The sequence below is a fragment of the Megalops cyprinoides genome, chromosome 12, assembly GCF_013368585.1.
Source record: "Megalops cyprinoides isolate fMegCyp1 chromosome 12, fMegCyp1.pri, whole genome shotgun sequence".
NCBI lineage: Eukaryota > Metazoa > Chordata > Actinopteri > Elopiformes > Megalopidae > Megalops > Megalops cyprinoides.
In genome coordinates this window covers 16,742,589-16,762,939 of record NC_050594.1, presented here as the reverse complement: position 1 = coordinate 16,762,939, position 20,351 = coordinate 16,742,589, and the positions used below count along the sequence as shown (strand labels likewise).

The 20,351-nt window shown below is 44.1% G+C and overlaps 1 protein-coding gene across 1 annotated transcript; it reads right to left on the bottom strand.

Annotated features, from left to right (window-relative positions):
* Window positions 1-3,902: 3,902 nt before the first annotated feature.
* Window positions 3,903-20,063, bottom strand: LOC118787281 (syndecan-1-like). The gene is made up of 5 exons (XM_036542795.1): window positions 19,856-20,063; window positions 7,490-7,586; window positions 5,699-6,372; window positions 5,223-5,343; window positions 3,903-4,822 (listed from the first exon to the last, which is right to left on the bottom strand). Exons 1-5 carry the CDS (start codon window positions 19,919-19,921, stop codon window positions 4,656-4,658), a joined length of 1,125 nt encoding a protein of 374 aa, XP_036398688.1. The 5' UTR covers window positions 19,922-20,063; the 3' UTR covers window positions 3,903-4,655.
* Window positions 20,064-20,351: the final 288 nt, after the last annotated feature.

Here is a 20,351-nt window from a genome sequence, read left to right as displayed (position 1 = left end):
TTATGCTCATATGGACCCAGATGCATTTTCAGGGGGAAATGAGACATTCAGTGTTCACAAGCAGCTTGCAAAAGACCATTATGGGACTGCACTAGGCATAGTACACATTTTGAACATGTGTGGCCAAAGCTCTCAGAGATTCGGGAAAGTCACCAGGTAGCTGTACCCTGCATACAGTCATGGCCTTATTTCTAATGCCAGTAACAGTATTTCTTATTTCTTATGGTCCTGGATGTGAAAGGGAAACAGCTATAAGATTAAATGGTACAACCTTAAAAAAGTTCTTCCATTGTTACGTTCTTGTAAACGTGATGAGAACTTGACATTTAGCAGGGAGGACGGAAACCCGCCAAACGCGTACGTTGAGAAATTCCAGTCACTGCTGTTCACACACCTCACTGTGGGCTGCTTCAAATTGCATTCATTAACACTCTCATCATCTGTAATCCTGACTGAATATTTCTCTCTGAAATCCATGGGTAACTGGAGGAACAGGTGCTGCTTTCCTCAATGTGACACATCACAGTGAAACTGTGAACGCTTCAGGCACCTCATTCACATTTCTCCTCTCCTCTCCACTCGACCATTCACTTAAACCCCCGAACATCGAGATATACACTGGCATCTCTAAAATCCTCTGCTGTGACAGAGGACAACCCCTGGACTGCTTGCAGTTGACCCCTAGATTTCTATTCTGTAGCCTGACATTATAGTTGACATGCGTGGGCAACACACTACAACTTAATTTTAACTGTTTGTCAAACAAGCTATGAGGCAAAAGGAGAAAGGAGCTCACAGACATTACTGTTAGCATTGCTTGGTTTTGGAATGCAATATATATCATACGGGAGGTATATATATAGCATTCACAAAGGGCCTAGACAGGGACTTGATTTAATCATTAGGAAAACACAAGATATAATAAAATATCTGTGTTGCATTGAAGTATGAGTATTGAATATTTTTTGTATCTACATTATGTTTATGTTTAGAATGTGTTTTGTCAGGTTAGCGGAAATTTCAGTAACTTTTTTCCGATCTTTTTCTTCCAAAAAGCATTCAGCAAACAACCAATTAAAGTGACAGAGTTCTTGTTTTTTAAAAATATTCACTGTAGTCTGGCAGGTTGAAAGACAAGATCATGAACAGAATTTGCATATGGGTACATATATAATTTCATTTTGGCAGGACTGTGATCTAATGATCAAACCTCTTGGTCTGAAATTTAGACAAGACTGCTGTTTATAACCCTGAGCAGTATGCATAACCTGAATACCTCTTTAATATTCTCCTGTAAAGTTAACAGAATGTGTAAGATGAAAAGCTGTTTGCTTTGCGCTTGTCCAAGGCCACGGAAAATGCTCACAAAGGGGGATAATGAATTGAGAACTCAGAACAAAAGGGGTGTTCCAAAAAGCCTAACAAACACACAGGCTCTGTCCAGGAGTCACTTCAAGTAAGTCTGCTGTAACTCTGAACAAATATTCTTACAAGATGCTGTCAGTTTTCCCATGAATTTCCCTTTCACTGCCACATATTTTCTGGGACAGCTGCCGCCTGACTGCTCATAGATAAAGTCATAGCACTAAGGGGGAAATGATTTCTGTTCACACAGGCCCTTATCATTTCATATGAATTATGGATTCTGATGTAACATAGCCGCAGCTGCCTGCCACAAACAGGTTGCAACGTGCCGCTTGTCAGTCCCATGAATCAGTCAGGCACATTGGCCAATCACTGTGAAATTAACAGAAATCTGAGAAATGACCCTGAACAATCGCACATGGATTCTTCCTTTACGGGTTCCTCTGTACATGTCAGGCACTACCATCTTTGCGTTTCTTTTAAGGTTACACACATGACCGTATTGTGACCACGGAAGCTAATCAGTCCCATTTGGATCTTTAGAAGTCTTGTATCCTTGGCTTGTACCTATTTATATAATGGCACATTTGTAATATACATATAAAAGAAAAAGAGCCACAGCCCAATTTGCTTGTGATAAAGGGTCATATTTATTGCATGTTGAACAAGAAACTCATTGGTAATAAATAGAGATTTGTACAATTCCCAGTCTGGGACAAAAAATACACACACATATATATATATGTAGGACAAGTGCCCTCTGTTGCACAGCAGAAAAAATAAAAAAATAAAAAACAGTTTTGGACTCTTAGAAATGAGACACCACTGATGAAAAGGCACAATACAGTCTGAAATGACCTTACTGCTGTGCAGCAGTGGACCCTGTTCTACACCCCAAGGTATCCTTTAAAAGGCCCTATTTAGAGGACCAAGGGATTTTAAGACAAACCAAACCCTGGTTCCCCTCACACTCCTCATGGGAAACATAACTGACCTGGTGGCGAGGAGGAAGTGTTACAGGAAGTGACATCTCTCACCTCAACATTTGTGTATGTCATACTTACACACACTCAAACTGATATTGAAGAGAAAAAAAAAAACAAAAGGGGGAAAAGCAAAAAAAAAACTATTCAGGACTGTAATAACACAAATAGTAATATTAGAAAAAAAAACAAAATATAAAACATTTAAAAACTAAAAAAAATGCTTCTCAATCCCCTGCTCTACTGAAGCAGCAGAGGATTGGGGTAGGTAACATTCCTGTTCAGACTGTTGTACAATATTTACACCCTTTAATTACATGTTACATTCCTGTAGCATCATGGCCATACTTTTCCCATATAAACTCATAAACGCTCATGATATACAGCAGCGTTTCTCAAACCTCTCCTGGAGTACCACTTGTCCTGCATGTTTTAGATCTCTCCCTGCTCCAACACAGCTGATTCAAATGATCAGTTTGTTATTAAGCAGCTTCAGGAGTTCATAACGAGTTGATCATTTGAATCAGCTGTGTTGGAGCAGGGAGAGATCTAAAACATGCAGGACAAGTGGTACTCCAGGAGAGGTTTGAGAAACGCTGATATAGAGGAATGCATTCACCAAGTGCTTTTTTCTGCAGTTTTTTCTCAGTTTTATAGGTGTACATTTAATGGGGAGGGAATACAAAGCACTTCACAAAGGTGATGTCATGAAGAGCGTTGTCAGGGAATATATGTACAAATTGATTATGTAATCAACTCGGTTCACATTACTAAGAGCTCTAAACTGGTTTACACGTCATCCAATCACAATCATCTTTTGGTTAATGGCACAGGCTACGAGTCTCAAACGTTTGGAGAAGAGCTGAAAGTAGAACTCCTAAAACCATGTGCATGACATGTCTGTCCATCCACAGTAGCAGTCTGATTTCAACCTGATTTTGGTGAAGAGATAAACTTTCCATGTTTGGTCCATTGACATCTAATACCAGACAATAAGCAGGGGGAACTGCAAGTGTTCTCCGCCTGTCCACAGGAGAAAAGATGCATTGTTATTCTGAAACAAAGTCTGCTTTGTACTATCCCACTGTAACAGAAACCTCTCCAATTCACACAGGTAGTGAAGCTTAACAGCAGGCATTAGCATTGTCTACAGGACAGGAGCCCTGCAGTTATTTCAGGGCAGCTTAGAGCCACATCTCATTCCTGATGGATAATGTGGACCCGATTTTTGATAGGGATTGAAAACATGTGCGATTGACTTCAGACTAATGAGAAAAAAAAGACTGATTTTACATGGGCGAAAAGGTCATTAATCATCAAGAAAGCCCTCTCCAGTGAACCAGTATGGACTGAAAGGCTAGAACAGCCATGTAAGTCTAGACCAGTGATCTCTCCATTAGCTCACTGACACAGGAATAATTAAGGACATTCCCAGCAGAAGTAGAGAGAGAGCAAGTGTGTGTGTGTGTGTGCGCGAGAGAGAGAGAGAGAGAGAGAGAGAGAGAGAGAGAGAGAGAGAGAGAGAGAGAGAGAGAGAGAGAGAGAGAGAGAGAGAGAGAGAGAGAGAGAGAGAGAGAGAGAGAGAGAGAGAGACAGGGGCTTTCTCCTTGAGATATCAGGCAAAGTGTATAACACAAGAGCACACACAAAGGCACAGTGTAGATAAAAGATGCAGAACATCAACATGAGACCGCACAGGAAATCCCCATCTGCAACATCCACCATTAGTCTTCTCACTCACAAGATCACTACTGAAATATGCCTTTTTGACTGTCATGGCATTCATACCAGAATCCCCATGGCAGCAAGTCTTGAACATCTTAACACACACATACAAAAAAGAGATCATAAATTGCTGCTCAATCCATCACAAATTAACATCAGTTTGGAATGAGGTCAGACTACCATCCCGCTTTAGAGCAACAGAAGAAAAGTAGTGCGAAAAACCTACAAAAAGTGTCGCTTCCTTTTGTTCGAGGCAGCCCCAAGAACATAAAACTGTCACTGAAAGCCCAAAAGCGCCTGCCAGCGAGAAATCGCAATCCATAATGTGAATGAATATCCAGGTCATTTGGCGCAAATGGGATACTTTCCTGCTACCTCAATCCCAGCAATTAAAGTCTAATTCCAAAAGTGCTGAGGCACATACTTTGGAACAAGAGCAAAGGGGGTTTTACCACAAGCAACAGCAACAAAAGAATCTCATGTGATGGATCCACCCTGGCAGAGAAAAGAAAGGTGAAGGTTTCAGGTAGAGGGAGGGAGGTGACAGAATGTAAGCGTCCGTGGGGGGTGGGGGGGTGGGGCCTAGGCCAGAAACTCCTCCTGCCTCTGTGGTTTCTGGTACCCTCCATTGGAGTGCTTCTGTTCATCCAGCGAATAGCTGCCCTCGTCCTTCTTCTTCATCCTGTACACCATGAGGGACACCAGCATAATGGCGAAGGCCAGGCCTACCACACCTCCGGCGATGACACCTGTGGAGATGAGGAGTGAAAGGTCAGGAGGGGCATCATCATGGAAAACTTTGAAACCTAACCACCATTCCAGCTCAAGGTGGAGTGCATGGCTCCATACCCCTATGCAGTTTCCTGTGTTTCTCAAGATTTATCTGCCATTCACCAGGTCTGGAATGACCAGACTGTAGGGAGGTGAAACCTATTTTAAGTTGGACCTTTTATGAAGTTGACCCCTTTTACATGCTGTGTTAACCATAACTGTAATTCTGTAATTCCGTATTCTGTTGTTCACTACATCTCTTTAACTGATGGGACTGACTGGCTGACAGACTGGCCAATTATATGTTTCACTTGGAGAAACATTTGTCTCTAATGGATTTGCTCAGCGGTGCACAGATCTCCAGACTGAAAGACATACCTCCCAGGACCTCCTTGCGCTCCAGCAGGCTCTGGTTCTCTGAAGATTTGCCCAGGTGCAGCTCTGTATTGGCTGCTGTCCTTGTTTTTACATCGGAGTCAAAGGTCAGATCAGAGTCATCCTGCAACACAGCATGAAAGCACAGCTTCATTCCCTGTGCAGATCTCATCATGTTGTGCTGCACAGTGTTCTACAAATCAAACCACTGGGCAAAACGTGACATACCACAATGACAGCAGTCTAACTGTAAACCTTCAGAACAAAGATTGAGAGTTTTCAATAATTTGCAAACTGCTGCCCACATACTGTCCTTGCATTCCAATAATTACTGTTCAAATGTATTCAAGAACAAGACAGATGAACTGCTAATCCTTGAGAGTGAACAGCAGTAGATTTGCTGTCAGAAAAGGTATTTTCTAAAGAAGGTCAAATTAAGTTTGGGTTGTATAGCAAACAGCCAGGAAGGCTTTGCTTACAGATATGCCCTTCTCCACACGGGTCTCCCTTCCTGGGACGATGATGTCTTCCTCCACAAAGTTAAGTGTGGGCTCCATGGCCTCTGGTGCGAGAGGTGAGGTGGTGGAGAACGCAATGATGCCGTCCCCAGATGCCATGTCCTCCTGAGTGGGGTCACTCTCAGCCGCAGGGGTTGTGGTCAGAAGAACATCGGCGTTCTCGGTGGTAGTGATGTCATCGTCTTCGACGGGCACAACAGGGATGGTGGTTGTGGCAGGAGCCGTCTGTGTAGTGGCAGGGGACGTCTGCATAGTGGCAGGGGACATCTGCGTAGTGCCCAGCCCGTGGATGGTCTCTACAGGACCAGGCATGGTCTCTGATGGAGCAGAAGTGATCTCAGCAGGAGGGGGTGTGGCCACCCGGTCAGCGGTGGTTGGATTGGTTGAGGTGGTCTCCTCTGGCACATGCTGGGGGACCTCTGGCAGCACCTCATCATCGCTTGGGGTTGTCGGGACTGGACGAGTGGCTTCAGTGCTGGCTGCAGCGGTGGTGATTGGGGACACAGAGGAGCTTGCCTCTGAGGCCGCAGCTGGAATAACCTCCCGTTTTTCCGTCGGGGAAGCTTCTGTGGTTTTGACAGCTGGTGGAGCTGTGCTGATCGTAAAGGGTTCAGAGAAGTCTGACCCATTGAGTACTGTGAACAGCGTAAAAAAAAAACAAAAAAAAAAACAAGTTATAGTCTACATGCCTACAACAAACAGAACATGAGCTGCTATAAATCAGGTCTTGAGTGTCCCACAAATAATGGAAAGAGAATCTTTTACCTCATTTTGAAGTACTCTTATTGTACTGTGGGCTTCACTCTGGCAGATTAAAAGGAAGGCTATTCCATGCAAGGCCTTTTAAAAACATTCATTACCAATTACAAAGACCCCCACTTTTTTCAAAACAATAGGAGACCAATTTAGTGGTTTACTAAGTGTATTGACAAAACCACTGTCTGCACACAACAATTAGTTTCATGCTGGGCTTTCAGAAAAGCCAGAAAAGGAGAATTAAATTTAATTGGCAGGATTTCACTAAAGGCAAGAGGGAGGATACTTTACCCTACAAAAAGCTGATTAAGTATGTAACCTTTAAAAGTGGTTTACAGGGTGAAGGGAAGGCAGCCAGGTTTAGGCAGCCTATTATTTGATGCACTAATGAGACAAATCGTGTGTCATTGTAAGGGGGAACTGAGCAAAACAGTGTTAAGTATTTTATTATTGAGAGTGGAACTTCAAGTTTGGATACTACGTAATTTGCACCTTGTTCATGCTGCAACAATCTCCCTTTTCACACACAGCTGCAAAAAATGGCACTAGGCAAAAAGGAGGTTTAGAGCAGGAATTTCCATGAATCTGCATGGTTATAAAAAGACTTGGGAGGGATGGGTTCAACAATATCTGTGCCATTCAGTGAACTTATTTAAGGAAAATCATGATCATCAAAAACTGTGGCTAATGACAAAGGATTAAGTAAGGAAGACTTTATCCCCGTATATAGTTATTAGCAAAATCGCTTCAGTGAAAAGTGACCCACTTATGGAGCCATGACTAGAGCAAGCACAGTATTGCCACTGAAAAGCTGTGGCTTGAGGATGGTAGGTTGGTGTCTGAGGTTAACACAAAAGGCTAACATCTTTTGTTAAGCCTTTGCATGTCAACCAAGTGTCTTCTTATCATCTGATAATCTTTCCTCATGAGCCACAGCATAACCCCTTCATTCTAGGGTACCAATTCATTCTTCTGATCAGGCAGTGATGGGCTTACCGTCATCTCCAGATCCAGATCCAGATCCTGAGAGGTCTATTTCATCTCCAGAAAAATCCTGGTCTTCCGGATATGGGGTACTGAACACAGCGGAAACCTTCAATCAAAGCCATATTTAAAAGTTACATAATCTCTCTATCCATTGGCACTGAACACATCCCATAAGCTGTAGGTTTCATTCACTCACCACACAGAATGAACAATGCCTGAAAGACTCAGACTAATTAAGAGGGAAAAAGGTGTGGTCTTTTATCAAGTCACAGGTTAAACAGGAAATCTGACAAGGTCACAAGGCTAACTTTTTCAATGATTTGGCTTAGGAAATAATTTATGTTGGCACCAAACACCGACATGAAATGGAAGCACAACAGATTTTATTTTTACAGGAAACAATTACTGTAAAAATAATAAATCAAAATATGAAGAAAATAATTTCCACCATCACCCTGGCCTTAACTCGTGTACATGTTTGTTATGATCAGAAACCTTCCATTTTTGCAGCGAAAGTAGGGATCGTGCAACACTGAAGCATCTCAGTCAGCCCTGGTCCTCACTCCTTTGTTGAGAACACAGTGTCAAAAATATCTGTCACCTGTCAAAGTTGGAGCTTCATTCAGCTAATGATCTTTTGCAAGACCCTGAAAGGTGTTCTCCACCCAGCCAGTCACCTGCTGTAGCCTGAAGTCTGAAATCCCATTCTTCAGAACAGCTCAGCTTTTCTGTAGTCTTATTTGCAGATGGTCTTGGGACCTAACTGATATAACTGCGGCCATTACGTGGGTCAGGTGTCAGATCACCTTCTTCAGGGTCTGTATGAATGAGCTGTAGTGTGAATGAGGCCTGGCAAGGCCACATGGACTCAGCCCCTGGGGCACAGTTACCTAATTCTGCTGGAATGTACAGCTGTGGAGAGAACATTTTAAAGAAACAAAATGGCCGAAAGCTATAAACAGGGGTCGCTATTCAAATTCTGAAGCGTTAACATGTTCACAATCCGCACACATGAAAAAACTCTACAGGTCTGTTCCACAAAATGGGTGCCCTGCCCTTTCATCCCAAAGCCTTTTAGCTAGATCTCTGTAACGGACACAACTTCGAACAGAAGTCATGGGAAAATACATAAATTGCCAGAGCGCATGAAGCAAGTTTGTATTTTTAAAAAGTAAGAAGGACACGATGATGGATGGGCAGCAGCCTGAAACGGAGGTAAAAAGCCGGGATTTTCTGTTCAGAGAGCAGGGAGGTAGAAGCAGAGCTGGCTCAACGCTGGACACATTCCTGCCCTATTAAGGCAAGGCCCAGAGGGCCCGTTTCTGACAACTTTGAAAACTTTGCAATGTTTATTGTATTTCTGGGCATGCCTTTTATTGTCTGGTCTGAAAAAGAAAATGTTTCTCTACGTTTTGGACACACTGAGCTCCTTAACCAAAACTAAACAGTAGCGTTGTGTTCTCTACGAGCCCAGCGGGGGCTGTTAACTGTCGCTTGGCTGTACTTTTCCGTGATTAAAATAATAGCCATGAATCAATCAGTGCGTGAACAGTAGAGCTGCTCTGCTATGGAGGTGAGGAAAGTCCCGCTAATGAAAGGATTCTTTCAGCATCGGTGTGAGCAGGTTGTAGATCAGCGCAGTCACACAGAGAGCAGCTCACCTGGTGGCATCTTTCACATTGTCAGAATATCAGAAGACACGCCAGCCAAGAACGCCGTCTCCCATGCAGTCTTTAAACAACACACTTTGAATCTAATGACGCTATTCTGAAACAAGGCAGGCCGAGAAATTGCACCAAATACACTTGTGTAAGGCCTTGGTATTAGCATGCCATTTTGACAGTCCTGAAGGCAGGACTCATCAGTGAAAACTGTATGGAGTGGTAACAGGATCTTTCGTATTGCTAACTGAGTGCAGCTGCGTGCAGATGCACACTCAATACACAGAGGGCAAAACTGAGCTCTCCTTTAAGGTAACTCTGGAATCCGAAGACCGCTGAGGGAAGAAGCTCTGAGGCTGACCTCCGGCAGATTGACCCTGTCCCTGCTGGCGGTAACTGCAGCGCGGGAGTATTGGCTTTCACAGCGTTTCACCTCAACGGCCAATAACAAAAGACCGCGACGAAGAGGATCGGGTTACAGCTGAAAGAATGCTCCCACTGCTCACTACTCGACCGTGGACTCCATCATGAAGGCTCAGAACCCATGGCCTAGATTTAAACTCACAACTGCTGTTTTAAAATGAGTTTAGCTTCAGTCTGACAGATACCCCATTGTCAGACCAAGATATGACTACCCATCACTCCAATGGCATCTGACAGTGCAATAATCCAGTCCCAGCTAGGAAGAAGAGAGATCATAGAGTTCGAAGCAACAAATGGTTTCGCCAGGGGGTAAAATATCACAGCTGAAAACTCTCAGCGCATTTGGAGAGAAGTAAGTCAACTCGTCATCACAAAGAACATGAAAAATAAGGAGAGGCTTTTGTCGCCATACCGTCAGGAGGTTTCCAGTGGTTACATGTGACCTCTGCAAAACAGGTGAACAAATTCACCCAAGGCTGTACGGACAGGGTCCCAGGTTGGACTCAAACCTACAGCTTGTGAGGCTCCATGGTGCTACTGCTAAAAAAAAGCCCCTCTCTCACTGCTGTCATTCAGGGGGCGGGGCATTACCTGTGAATTAGGTAATGTCTTTCAGAGAGGGACAAAAGGCAAGTGGGGCCAACCTCAGCCTCTAGGGCATGATGGCATAACATATACACACACACACACACACACACAGGTTACAATTTTCAGCTTGCACTTCCATTTGTCTCTGAGAAGAAAACTGGACTCGTTCTTTTCAGTTGCTATATTCAGCATCCTCATTCACAGTACGGCAGTGTGGTGCAGCAGCTGCATAAACGGGAACGTGAATGGTCGCTTCTGCCAGAATTGGGGTCAATTCTGTCAGTTCAAGAAATGAAGTGAAATTCAATTCATGAATCATTTTCTGTGAATTTTTTTTTTTTTTTTAATTCAGGAACTGAATTTTGATTCATTCCATGAATTGACTGAATGTAAATGGCACCACTGACCCTATCTTTCTACTCACAATGTCATGGCTTCAATAACCAGGTGCAGCATTGTCATTAGACTATTCTGAATGGGGTTGGCTAAGGGAAATATCCAGCTGTACATACACATAAAGAGTAAATAAAACAGAGGCCATGCAATCTGTGCTGGATTTGTGGAGCAAATCTGTGCTGTTTGTGGAGCAAACAAATAATATTGTAATGGATCAAATCAGATATCCGTTTTCTGAGGTAAAAAAAAAATCCCACGTATAACAACTGAAAAACATATTTGAATGTTCTCTTGTGTTGCCTGCCATATCTGAAAATAATGGTTCTACTTCCTGAATGGACAGGTTATCTTGCTATTCTTGGCACACCATTAACTTAATCTCATGTGTGCACACCGCACACCTTGGACATGGCAGTCTTTCTGACAAACAAGGTCTTTCCCAGGCCATTGCGGAGGCTAAGTAAATATTTATGATTTCCCCTCCATTTCATAGACTACACACATTACGTACTTCTCTGGAACAGCTGCGAGTGTGCAGCATTGGGCTCATTGCTTTAGCATAGCCTGTGTCTTTTTCTTCCTCCTTTGTTAAACTTTCCATGCCATAAGGAGCATTTTATCTATCAAGTGGCTGAAGCCACAGCGCTCAAGAGCTCCAGAGGAAAAACAGGAACACATTAGTATTCCTGTTATGGTAGAGCATGTGGGCTATGTACTCAGACTTCACACCTGACAGAAGTGACAGACTAAGTGCATTGTTTTTCCAAGTGCTAGCTCTAGCCTTGGCCGGTGTTCCAGGCTTCCCAGCTTTCATTGGTTACCCTTGCCTCTTCACGGAACTAGGTTGATGAAGGGGGCCTGAATTTTTGAGCAAGACACAGAAACAGAAAAGTCACTGAAGAAATATTCTCACAAGAAGCCTATCTTCACCTCCCTCTCCCACATCTATTAGAGTCCTCCCCAACAAAACGGTTTTGCTCCTCTTTTACATTACATTACATTATTGTAATTTTGCAGATGCTCTTATCCAAAGCGACTTACAATTTTATCCATTTACACAGCTGGATATGTATTGAGGCAATTGTGGGTTAAGTACCTTGCCCAAGGGTACAACAGCAATGTCCCAGTGAGGAACTGAACTAGCAACCTTTTGTTTACAAGCCCTGCTTCTTACCACCGAGCCACACCGCTGCCGAGGTAAGGTTTTTTTCCAGTAAGGTTGCCAAAGCCTAACAGAGTCAACAATTCATGAGTGTTACCACATGCACCTGTGGAATAAGGAAACACGAGGCAGGGAAAATAGGTGATTTATCACCTGGCCGCCCACCGTGCCGTGAGTACAGTGTGACTCACTCCTCACTGTCTTTGCAGGGCAGAAACCTGAAGCTGCTGCCGCTCTGTACGGGGTAGAACCCCACCCGGCCTGGGTTTCCATTTCTCTTCCTCATATGAGTTCACCTCCTTTAAGAGGCTGTTGTATAATCTCTGTGGCCAATCACTTGGTGGCCAAGATGACAGTGATGTAGGTAGGAAGCGAACAACAGAACCTTCCGACTGAAAAAAATAACTGAGGGGAGACCCCTGCAACAAGGGCAAGCAGAGAAGGAGGGAAATTTAGGGTGTTTACAGTTTACATCATGTCTCCAGAGCAGCTGCACAAAGCTGACAAAGACCAAGGGGCCACAAGAGAGAACCTCAGACAGACAACCGCTGACAATTCTCATTGATGTTGGAGGCACTGAAGCTTCTATCCTCCTGAAATCAGCACTTGAGTGGAGCAACCATCAGCAGCTCCTCTCTTCCCCTACCCTTACACCCCTTCCCCCTTCACTGTCCCTGCGCTACACCACCTCCCCCTCCTAGTCTGGGTCTCCCTTCACGCGCTGGTCTTCATCTCAGAGGCATGGTGCTCCAATCAAAGGGTGCATTGAGCAGCCCGCACGCTGGTACCCCAGGAATGCGCTCTTATCGAGATGGGAGTTTGGCTATATTGGATGTGCTGACAGGGGGCTGTCGTCGCCACGGAGGTTAGCGGCCCGGAGCTGCAGGCATGTGGCGGTCCGGCGCTCAAGGAGACAGGCCTCCAGCAGGGGGCCCCCTGCTGTGTGAGCGGGGTTAGAGATGGAGGGAAGCTGGAACTTTCCCAGAGCACAAGAACAGAGAATCAGAAAATCCACCTTCATGAGAAGTGTGGGCCAAAAACTGACCCACATGCTGGTCAACAACAAAAGGCCCACAAAATCTATAAATGGAATGAACTCGAGACACATGTGGATCAAGGCCAGAGCTACGTTCTCCACAAAGAACGCCCGGCGCACCACGTTAGCCAGCGTTTTGTTTTCAGTAATGCCTGCCATTTGTCTGTGAGCAGTCTCACCGGTAAGCGTACATCCCTACATGTACTTGGGGAGTCAGCCACATTCTTCCTCCAGTGTGTGGTATGAAGGCCACGAGCTGCAGAGCTGAAGGCATGGAAATGGGACTCCAGCCAACCGTCTCGGCGGAAGATGTCACAGAACTGTCACATTAAGCTTAAAATGTCAAAAGCCTGCCACCGCCACACCTGCAACCCCAAGAGAAATCACTACTCACTGAGAAAGACCTGCGGGCTTACCACAGTCTTGGCATAGCAGGAGACTGGCTCCATGCAAAAACACCAGAGGACCCCCCCCACACACACCCTTTCTCCTTTCACTCCTACTTCCCCACCATGCAAGAGAAAAGAGAAGATCCCATCCGTGTGGTGGAGGTTGCCTGTGACGTCACATTGCCTGAGCTCTTGAGTAAACCGTGAAAAGAGCCCTCTGTCTCCCTGGAACAGGGCGTGGCTTGTGTGCAGCGGAGGAAGACTTGAGCGTCCATCTGTCACAACCCCTCCCTTCCCTGCATCTACATTTAACGCAGCTGCAGGACCCCGTGTCCTGGCAGCTTTCCCTCCTATCACACTTATCACCCACAGCATCTGTGGGAAGGAACAGATGAGTAACTCTGAGGGACCCAAAAAGGGAAGAAACCCCCCCACCCACCCCACCCTCCACCACAGTGACCATGAGCCGGAGAAAGCAGAGTGAAGCTCCACATCTGGGGCACATGGGGGGCCCCGGGTTCTCCCCAGGGAGGAACTGCGTGGGCGAGAGCCAGACACAGAGCTCTGATCTTTAAAGCCACAGCCATTCAGGATGACGGCTCGGGTCGGGTTGCCACGGTGTGGGAGGACGGTGACCTCATGGTGCAAATGGCTTGTTTAGAGGGTCAGCGGGAACCAGGAGTTAATGGAAACCTGACTGAAAAGCCATTTAGTCCCTGCACTGTGGGCACCAGTGTGTCTCAACTGATGAAGGTCCCAACACAGCATCAGTTCCACCTGGTCTGAAAGGTCAGACTTTAGGCTGGGGCAATCAATGAATGAATTAATCAAATTTTGTTTGACACAGTGTGAAACCCCTATAAATCCTTTGTTGAGAACAGACTGTGGGACAGTCAAAGGCATACACAGCTTTGGGGCTACCACACAGGAGTCCTCACCTCTTTCATTCTCATTCACACACGCATACATACATACATACATACATACATACATACACACACACACACACACACACACACACACACACACACACACACACACACACACACACACACACACACACAAACACGTACAAATGCAGACACAAACAAAGACAGAACACCTACACTAAGATACGGTTAATATTTCACATAGAGGGCAATGTGAGGAAAATAGTTTTCTTCTAAAAGGCAATCTGAAATCTAACCTATTTGTGGGGAGCAGAGAGGTAACTCTCTTAATGTTTGAGTCTCATGGGGGCATAAGATTTAGTACAGCAGAGTGTGAAACTTGATGTAACAAAACACTGTCGATTCCAGGTAAGTTAAGAAGAGTGTACATTAGGAGCCTCAGCTATTCAGGTCAGCTGAGCCTAACACCTGATCACGAGCCCTGAGTGATTAATCCAATACTCCTGCCAGTGGCCTCTTTCCATAGGCATAACAGATCTATGGCATTACACTTGGTTTTAACACCATTTACAGCTTAGGCATCAACGCAGAGTGAATACCAGTCATGCAGCAACACAAGCTGTGTCGTGTCAGAAATGTTCCCCATTTATTATCCGAATAACTAGGACTTATTTCAGCGGAGAAAATTCATTACCACCAAAGGGGATGGGTGTTAAACCCAATGAGGATCTACTAGATGCAGTAACACAAATGAGACCAAACTCAACCCTACAGCCGCATTTGCTGCATGCTAAACAACTAAAATGGGTGTCATTTGGCAAGAATGTCATTCTGACCCCTTTGGCCTGACTCTTCTTGTTACTAACAATTACTGATAATTTGGGGAAGGGCTCCATGGTCACATTTCTCAGCAGCTTATGTGTTCAGCCCATACAAAGACACCCCTGTCAACTCTTCTCTGACATGCTTCCCAATCAAAGAGACTCTGGGCACTCTTCTCTTGAAACACACACACATACACACACGCACAGCTCTACTGTAATCTCATACCAGGAAGAGCTGGAGGAGTTGAGATGAACAGATGATTGACTCCACCACACAAAGGCAGACCAGCAATGAAACAGGCATCCATTTGGGGTTATTTTATGTAGAATACACCAAGCTTTCAAGAGCAGTTCATGGTCACTCACAAACCAGATCATGCTATCCCATTTTCACCTACACAACAGGACCTCTGAACTACTCATTGTTTGTTGGATGTTGTTTCTACATGCCAAGAGCAGTCATTCCAAATAGAAGATTAACTTCTCATCCTGTTCTTATATGAATCCCAGCAATGTCCTGTTAAGACAGAATTAGCCCTTCAATACTGTAGACTTAGTATCACCTTTATAATGAAATTAAATGTGTTTTTATAGATTTGAGTTGAGCATATAGGTAGTAGCAAGCCAGGAAAAAACTAAATCTTTCTAGCAAAAAGTGGAACAAGATATGAATTACTGGAAGTGCACTCTGAATTAAGGAAGTGCACTCTCACACTGTTCTGATAAGCATGAAAATAAGAAAAAAAATTGTTCTCCTTGGTCAAGGATGCTTGTCAGTGTAGTCTGCCAACTTAATTAGACACCAAAAAGCCTTACCTAAACAAAAGCAAAGCCCTGGCAGTCTCTCGTAAAGCACAATGTTACTGTACCATGTGCCAAGGCCAATCTATATAAATTTCATTTACAGGAAACCTTATACACATTCAAGACACCTTATCACCCCTTCAAAAGTATAATAAAATCAGGTGACCACATTCTTCCAATCAACACTGCATCAAAACTGAAAGGGCCCTCAGTAGAGCAAACACCTCTGCCAACCTTAAAGTGTCATTGCTGCCCTAAAATGTAATAATTTCCTGATTTCACAAAGACAATCATCTCAGCAAGTTCCAGCTGTCTATAGGTGTTTTTTTCCCCCAGTTATCAAGTTCACAGGAGCTTTGACATTACCTTGGCCACCAGTAAAGTATTTTCCCCCGGCTGTCTCAAATGACCTACTCTTAACAATAAAACAACAGAACATTTCCTCAAGATTAGACTCAGACTAAGGAACATGAACCTGTGTGAAGTCCCTTGATATAAAATCATTGAGAGAACAGCGATACAGCCTCAAACCAGACATGAAGCCCAGACTGGAAGAAAATGCCCTCCCCACCACAGAAAAATCACACATGCAGCGTTGAAGGCACTTCAGCCTACAGTCCCATCTCCCTTGGTGAGCAGACAGCATCAGCGCTGCGACACCGCTTCACACAGCTCCAGAGATTTCCAGCCTTTATCACTTTCAGGTTGGGGCAGAGATTTCACTGACTCAGAGCCCCTCCACTTCTCCACGCAAGCCGTGAGTCACCGTCTGTCTGGATAGGCCTGTCCGGTCACTCAACACTTCTTGCACGCTCACACACCCAGCAGCAGCTAGCACAGCGTGCGAAGCCTGAGAACGGCATGCACCGCGACACCGCAAGCCGGGGGGAGGGCGAGACATTTGTTTTGAGAGTCGAAAGCCCCCTACCAAAACAGATGCATACCGACACAGCTCTTCCCAGGCTACCCTGAGGCTCTCTCTCTCTCGAGGAAGAGAGCTCTCTCAGAGCACACTCTTAGTGCATGAGATATGGGGAAATAGCTTCAATGTGCCTTTTCTGTCAAACTGGAAGTCGTATGAACGTGTGCTGTGGTGATTGAGGGCAAAATTGTTTCTTTCAGTGAGTAGGAGGAAAATGCTGACTCCAGGGGGATCGGTGTCCATGCCATGAATCAAGCAGACTCTTCTCGTGTCTCTCCTCTGGAACACTGATTGTTCACTTTCTAATTGAAAGGGGGAATGGCTCTATGCATTCATTCAGAGTCTCTTCCAAACCTCTTACCTTCTTCAAAGAATGTATCCCTGTCTAAAGAGGACACACGCTTCAAGCAGCTCTATAAACTAACTGAATAAATTCATTCATTAAAATGTTTTTTTAATGTGCCTTTCTTCTCTGTTTGATCAAGCATCAAGAATCCAAACTGTTTGATGCCTTTGTTGCAATTCCTGTTGTGCCTCTTAATACCTCTCGCTCTCACTCTGAACAGGCAGGGAGTCACAAGTTCAGGACATGATTTACGATGAGCCTCAGTCATTAACTGTGCTGAAGCTGAAAAAAGGCTATTAGTTGCTTAACTCTGAGATTGACAGAGGTATGCCGCCTTAAAAGCAACAGCGACGCATGACCTCATATTTGCATGTGGCCACTCAGACTTCCACTCAACAGGCAGGTCGTCTAAATACACACTTGACTTGCCGCCCATCATCCAAAATGGGTGATAACCTGGTCATTACCTGACTTCCGAGGAAAGAAAAGCATAACCCTGCAATGACAAGGGCACGCCTGAGCAGTGGGGTGCCACAAAAAGAAACAGCCTAAATAGTCCACTGCTGAGCGAAACAATGAAATTGGTATCGCTTGCAAAAATGGAAGGGTGACTCCACGTGCCTCTGCAGACCCGGAGATGCTCCCCGCCCCATCCTAAAGTTGCTGAATGGCGGTTTAAGGTGGAGGCCACCCTTAGAATGAAGAGGGTTATCAGTCTGCATGGGCATTATTTTCCCTGTCCCAACACATTTCACACGAGTCAGGAAAAATTGCATGTGCCTGAGGAAACGGCTCCTAAAACAGGAGGCGGGAGTTACTTCCTGTTTTGCTCACCCTAAACCAATGCACCACCTCTCATGTCTGAAGCACAGCCTGAAACATCCCTTGCCTGACTACTTCAGAAAGGTACAGGAGTATCATCTCTACCCCTCCACAGGGGCTATACTACACTCCCTGGGTTACACACACACACACACACATTAAAATGTATACTGCAGAATGCCCCCATCCACTCCTCATGGGCAAGGCAGGGCAGATGTCGAGTGGGGCACAGCGGTCCTGCTCTGAGCACCTTTTGAAAGCACCACAGAGAGTACATTCTCGAGAGCGAGATGCACCTAATCTTTACATGTGCGGACACCCACTAATCAAAACCATTCCAGTCTCCACTTGGACAGCTTGTATCTACTGACAAAACATGCATGGCCGCTGGAGATAAAAAGGCAAGAATGTGAACAATTTCAGGAAGTTATCATGTGTCTTGTACAAGTGGCCACACACAGACACATACACACATGAATTATATATATATATATATATATATATATATATATATATATATATATATATATATATATATATATATACACACACATATATATATATATATATATATATATATATATATATATATATATATATATATATATATATATATGTGTGTGTGTGTGTGTGTGTGTGTGTGTGTGTGTGTATGTATAAATAACACTACATTTTCCTTATTGTAAATGCCTTTAAATGGTGCTGTTAATGGACGAATAGGTCTGACAGTGACTTTACAAAGTCTTACGAAATGGTCCAACACCTCACAGGAGCTGATTCAGTCTAACTGAACAGACCGATTGTCCTGAGAAAACGGTTTGATAACAATTTGCATAACTGACAAGGAAGTTTCTCCAATCTGAGCATGGTAAATGATTCATGCTCCACAGTGCAGAATGCCACAAAAGGCATGAAACTTAAGGCATTCAAGTCCTTGGAATTTTATATCACAGTACTTGATTAAAGGGTGAATTCGAGTGTAGGTGAAACAAAAGTCTATTAAAATACTTGAAGTACTTGATACGATGAGTGTTTCCAAAAGACCAAATCTGGAAGTATAAAAAGGACGTATTTTATAAATCCACTACACCCACACACTGACAATTTGATTAATAAAATTTGGTCCTTGTGGGAACCGATTAAATCGTACCGAAATAACGCAGATAAAATAACGGCTGAGCTTTGATCCCGAGACAAATTTTATTCTAAATGCATAGTGGTAGCATTATATATATCGACCTCTTTTCTAAGTGTAAAAACTAAAAAAGAACTATAAAATACAGTGGCGTTGGATGAGCTGGAAACCGGGGAAACCAGAACACTACATTTAAATCTCCCCTTTATCCTAAAAATTCAGCATTTTAAATCGATTTAACTAAATTTAGCTGCGTTTTGTGATTTTGATGTGATTTTGTGATTTTGATCTGCGGTGTTTTGCGAGGATAATCATTTATTCTATTTACGCCATTGGTGTCAATAACCCTGTGAATTATTTGCTTTATTGTTAATCAAGGATAAGGGGGAACAGGTTGAAAGTAATGGCAGATTTAAAGGTAGTGTTCTGGCTTCCCCTGTTTCCAGCTCACCCACCGCCACTGATAAAATATGACTTCAACTGAAATGCCAAGAGACTAAACAAACACTTAGAATTCAACACAGGGAGATGACTGGCGAATTAGTGTGAAACGTATATGCGATTTAAGTAGCCATTCTCCTATATGCATGCACGGTCCAAGGAAAAACGCGTAACGTAATAATCACACATTTCTAAAGACTTCTAAAGATCGTTGCCAATAGACGGTGGACGTAACTGTATGGTAGAGTGGTTAAGCCACTGGCTTCTAAAGCACTACAGATGATTCACTTAAAGATCCTGGTGTGTTTGTGGCTTGAATCGCGTTCCGTAGTTTACGCATGAGACATTAAAGGCACTTACCTGGGCTCATGCTTTGAAACTGCCGTCACCTGAGCTGGAGCAGCGCGCTCCATGTTTACACCCCATAATAAGCAAACATATCAGACGATGTTCACCTTCCGTCAATGGTCGAAAATGGCAAGTTTATCATTTACTGTCTAAATATTTTAGGGAAGTAGCCAAAAGACCGAACTCACCGATCGAGCGGTATGAATCCACGGGCCCAGGCAGAAAAGTAGCAAGGCAGTAACTTGCAACCTCATTGCGTCTGATCTGTTGTCTTGTTACAAAAAAAAAGTTTTTAATGCTGCGCTCTTTTCCACTGGTGAAAAATTACCAGTCACAAGGCTATAGCTGTTAACTTTGACTCGTTTACTACCACGTCCAGCGGTATAATGACAGAAATTCGGTAGTAGTGGTAAAGATCAAGTCTCGATTCCAGCGACTCCGCCCTCTGCATCATCGCAATTGCCCAAGGTGAGTTCATATGACCCACCCACATACCAAATTTGGTAACATCCTCCTTTGGTAACAACAACTTTGGCTTGAGGGAATCTCGGAACAATGCTCTCATGACATGTCGCTGCATATCGTTGCGATTTCTCTACAAAAGAGAAGCCCACAATTACGCCTAGGGTGATACGAGTAAATTTTTTTACGCAGTTTTTCTAAAGTACTGACGTTTTCCCAAGG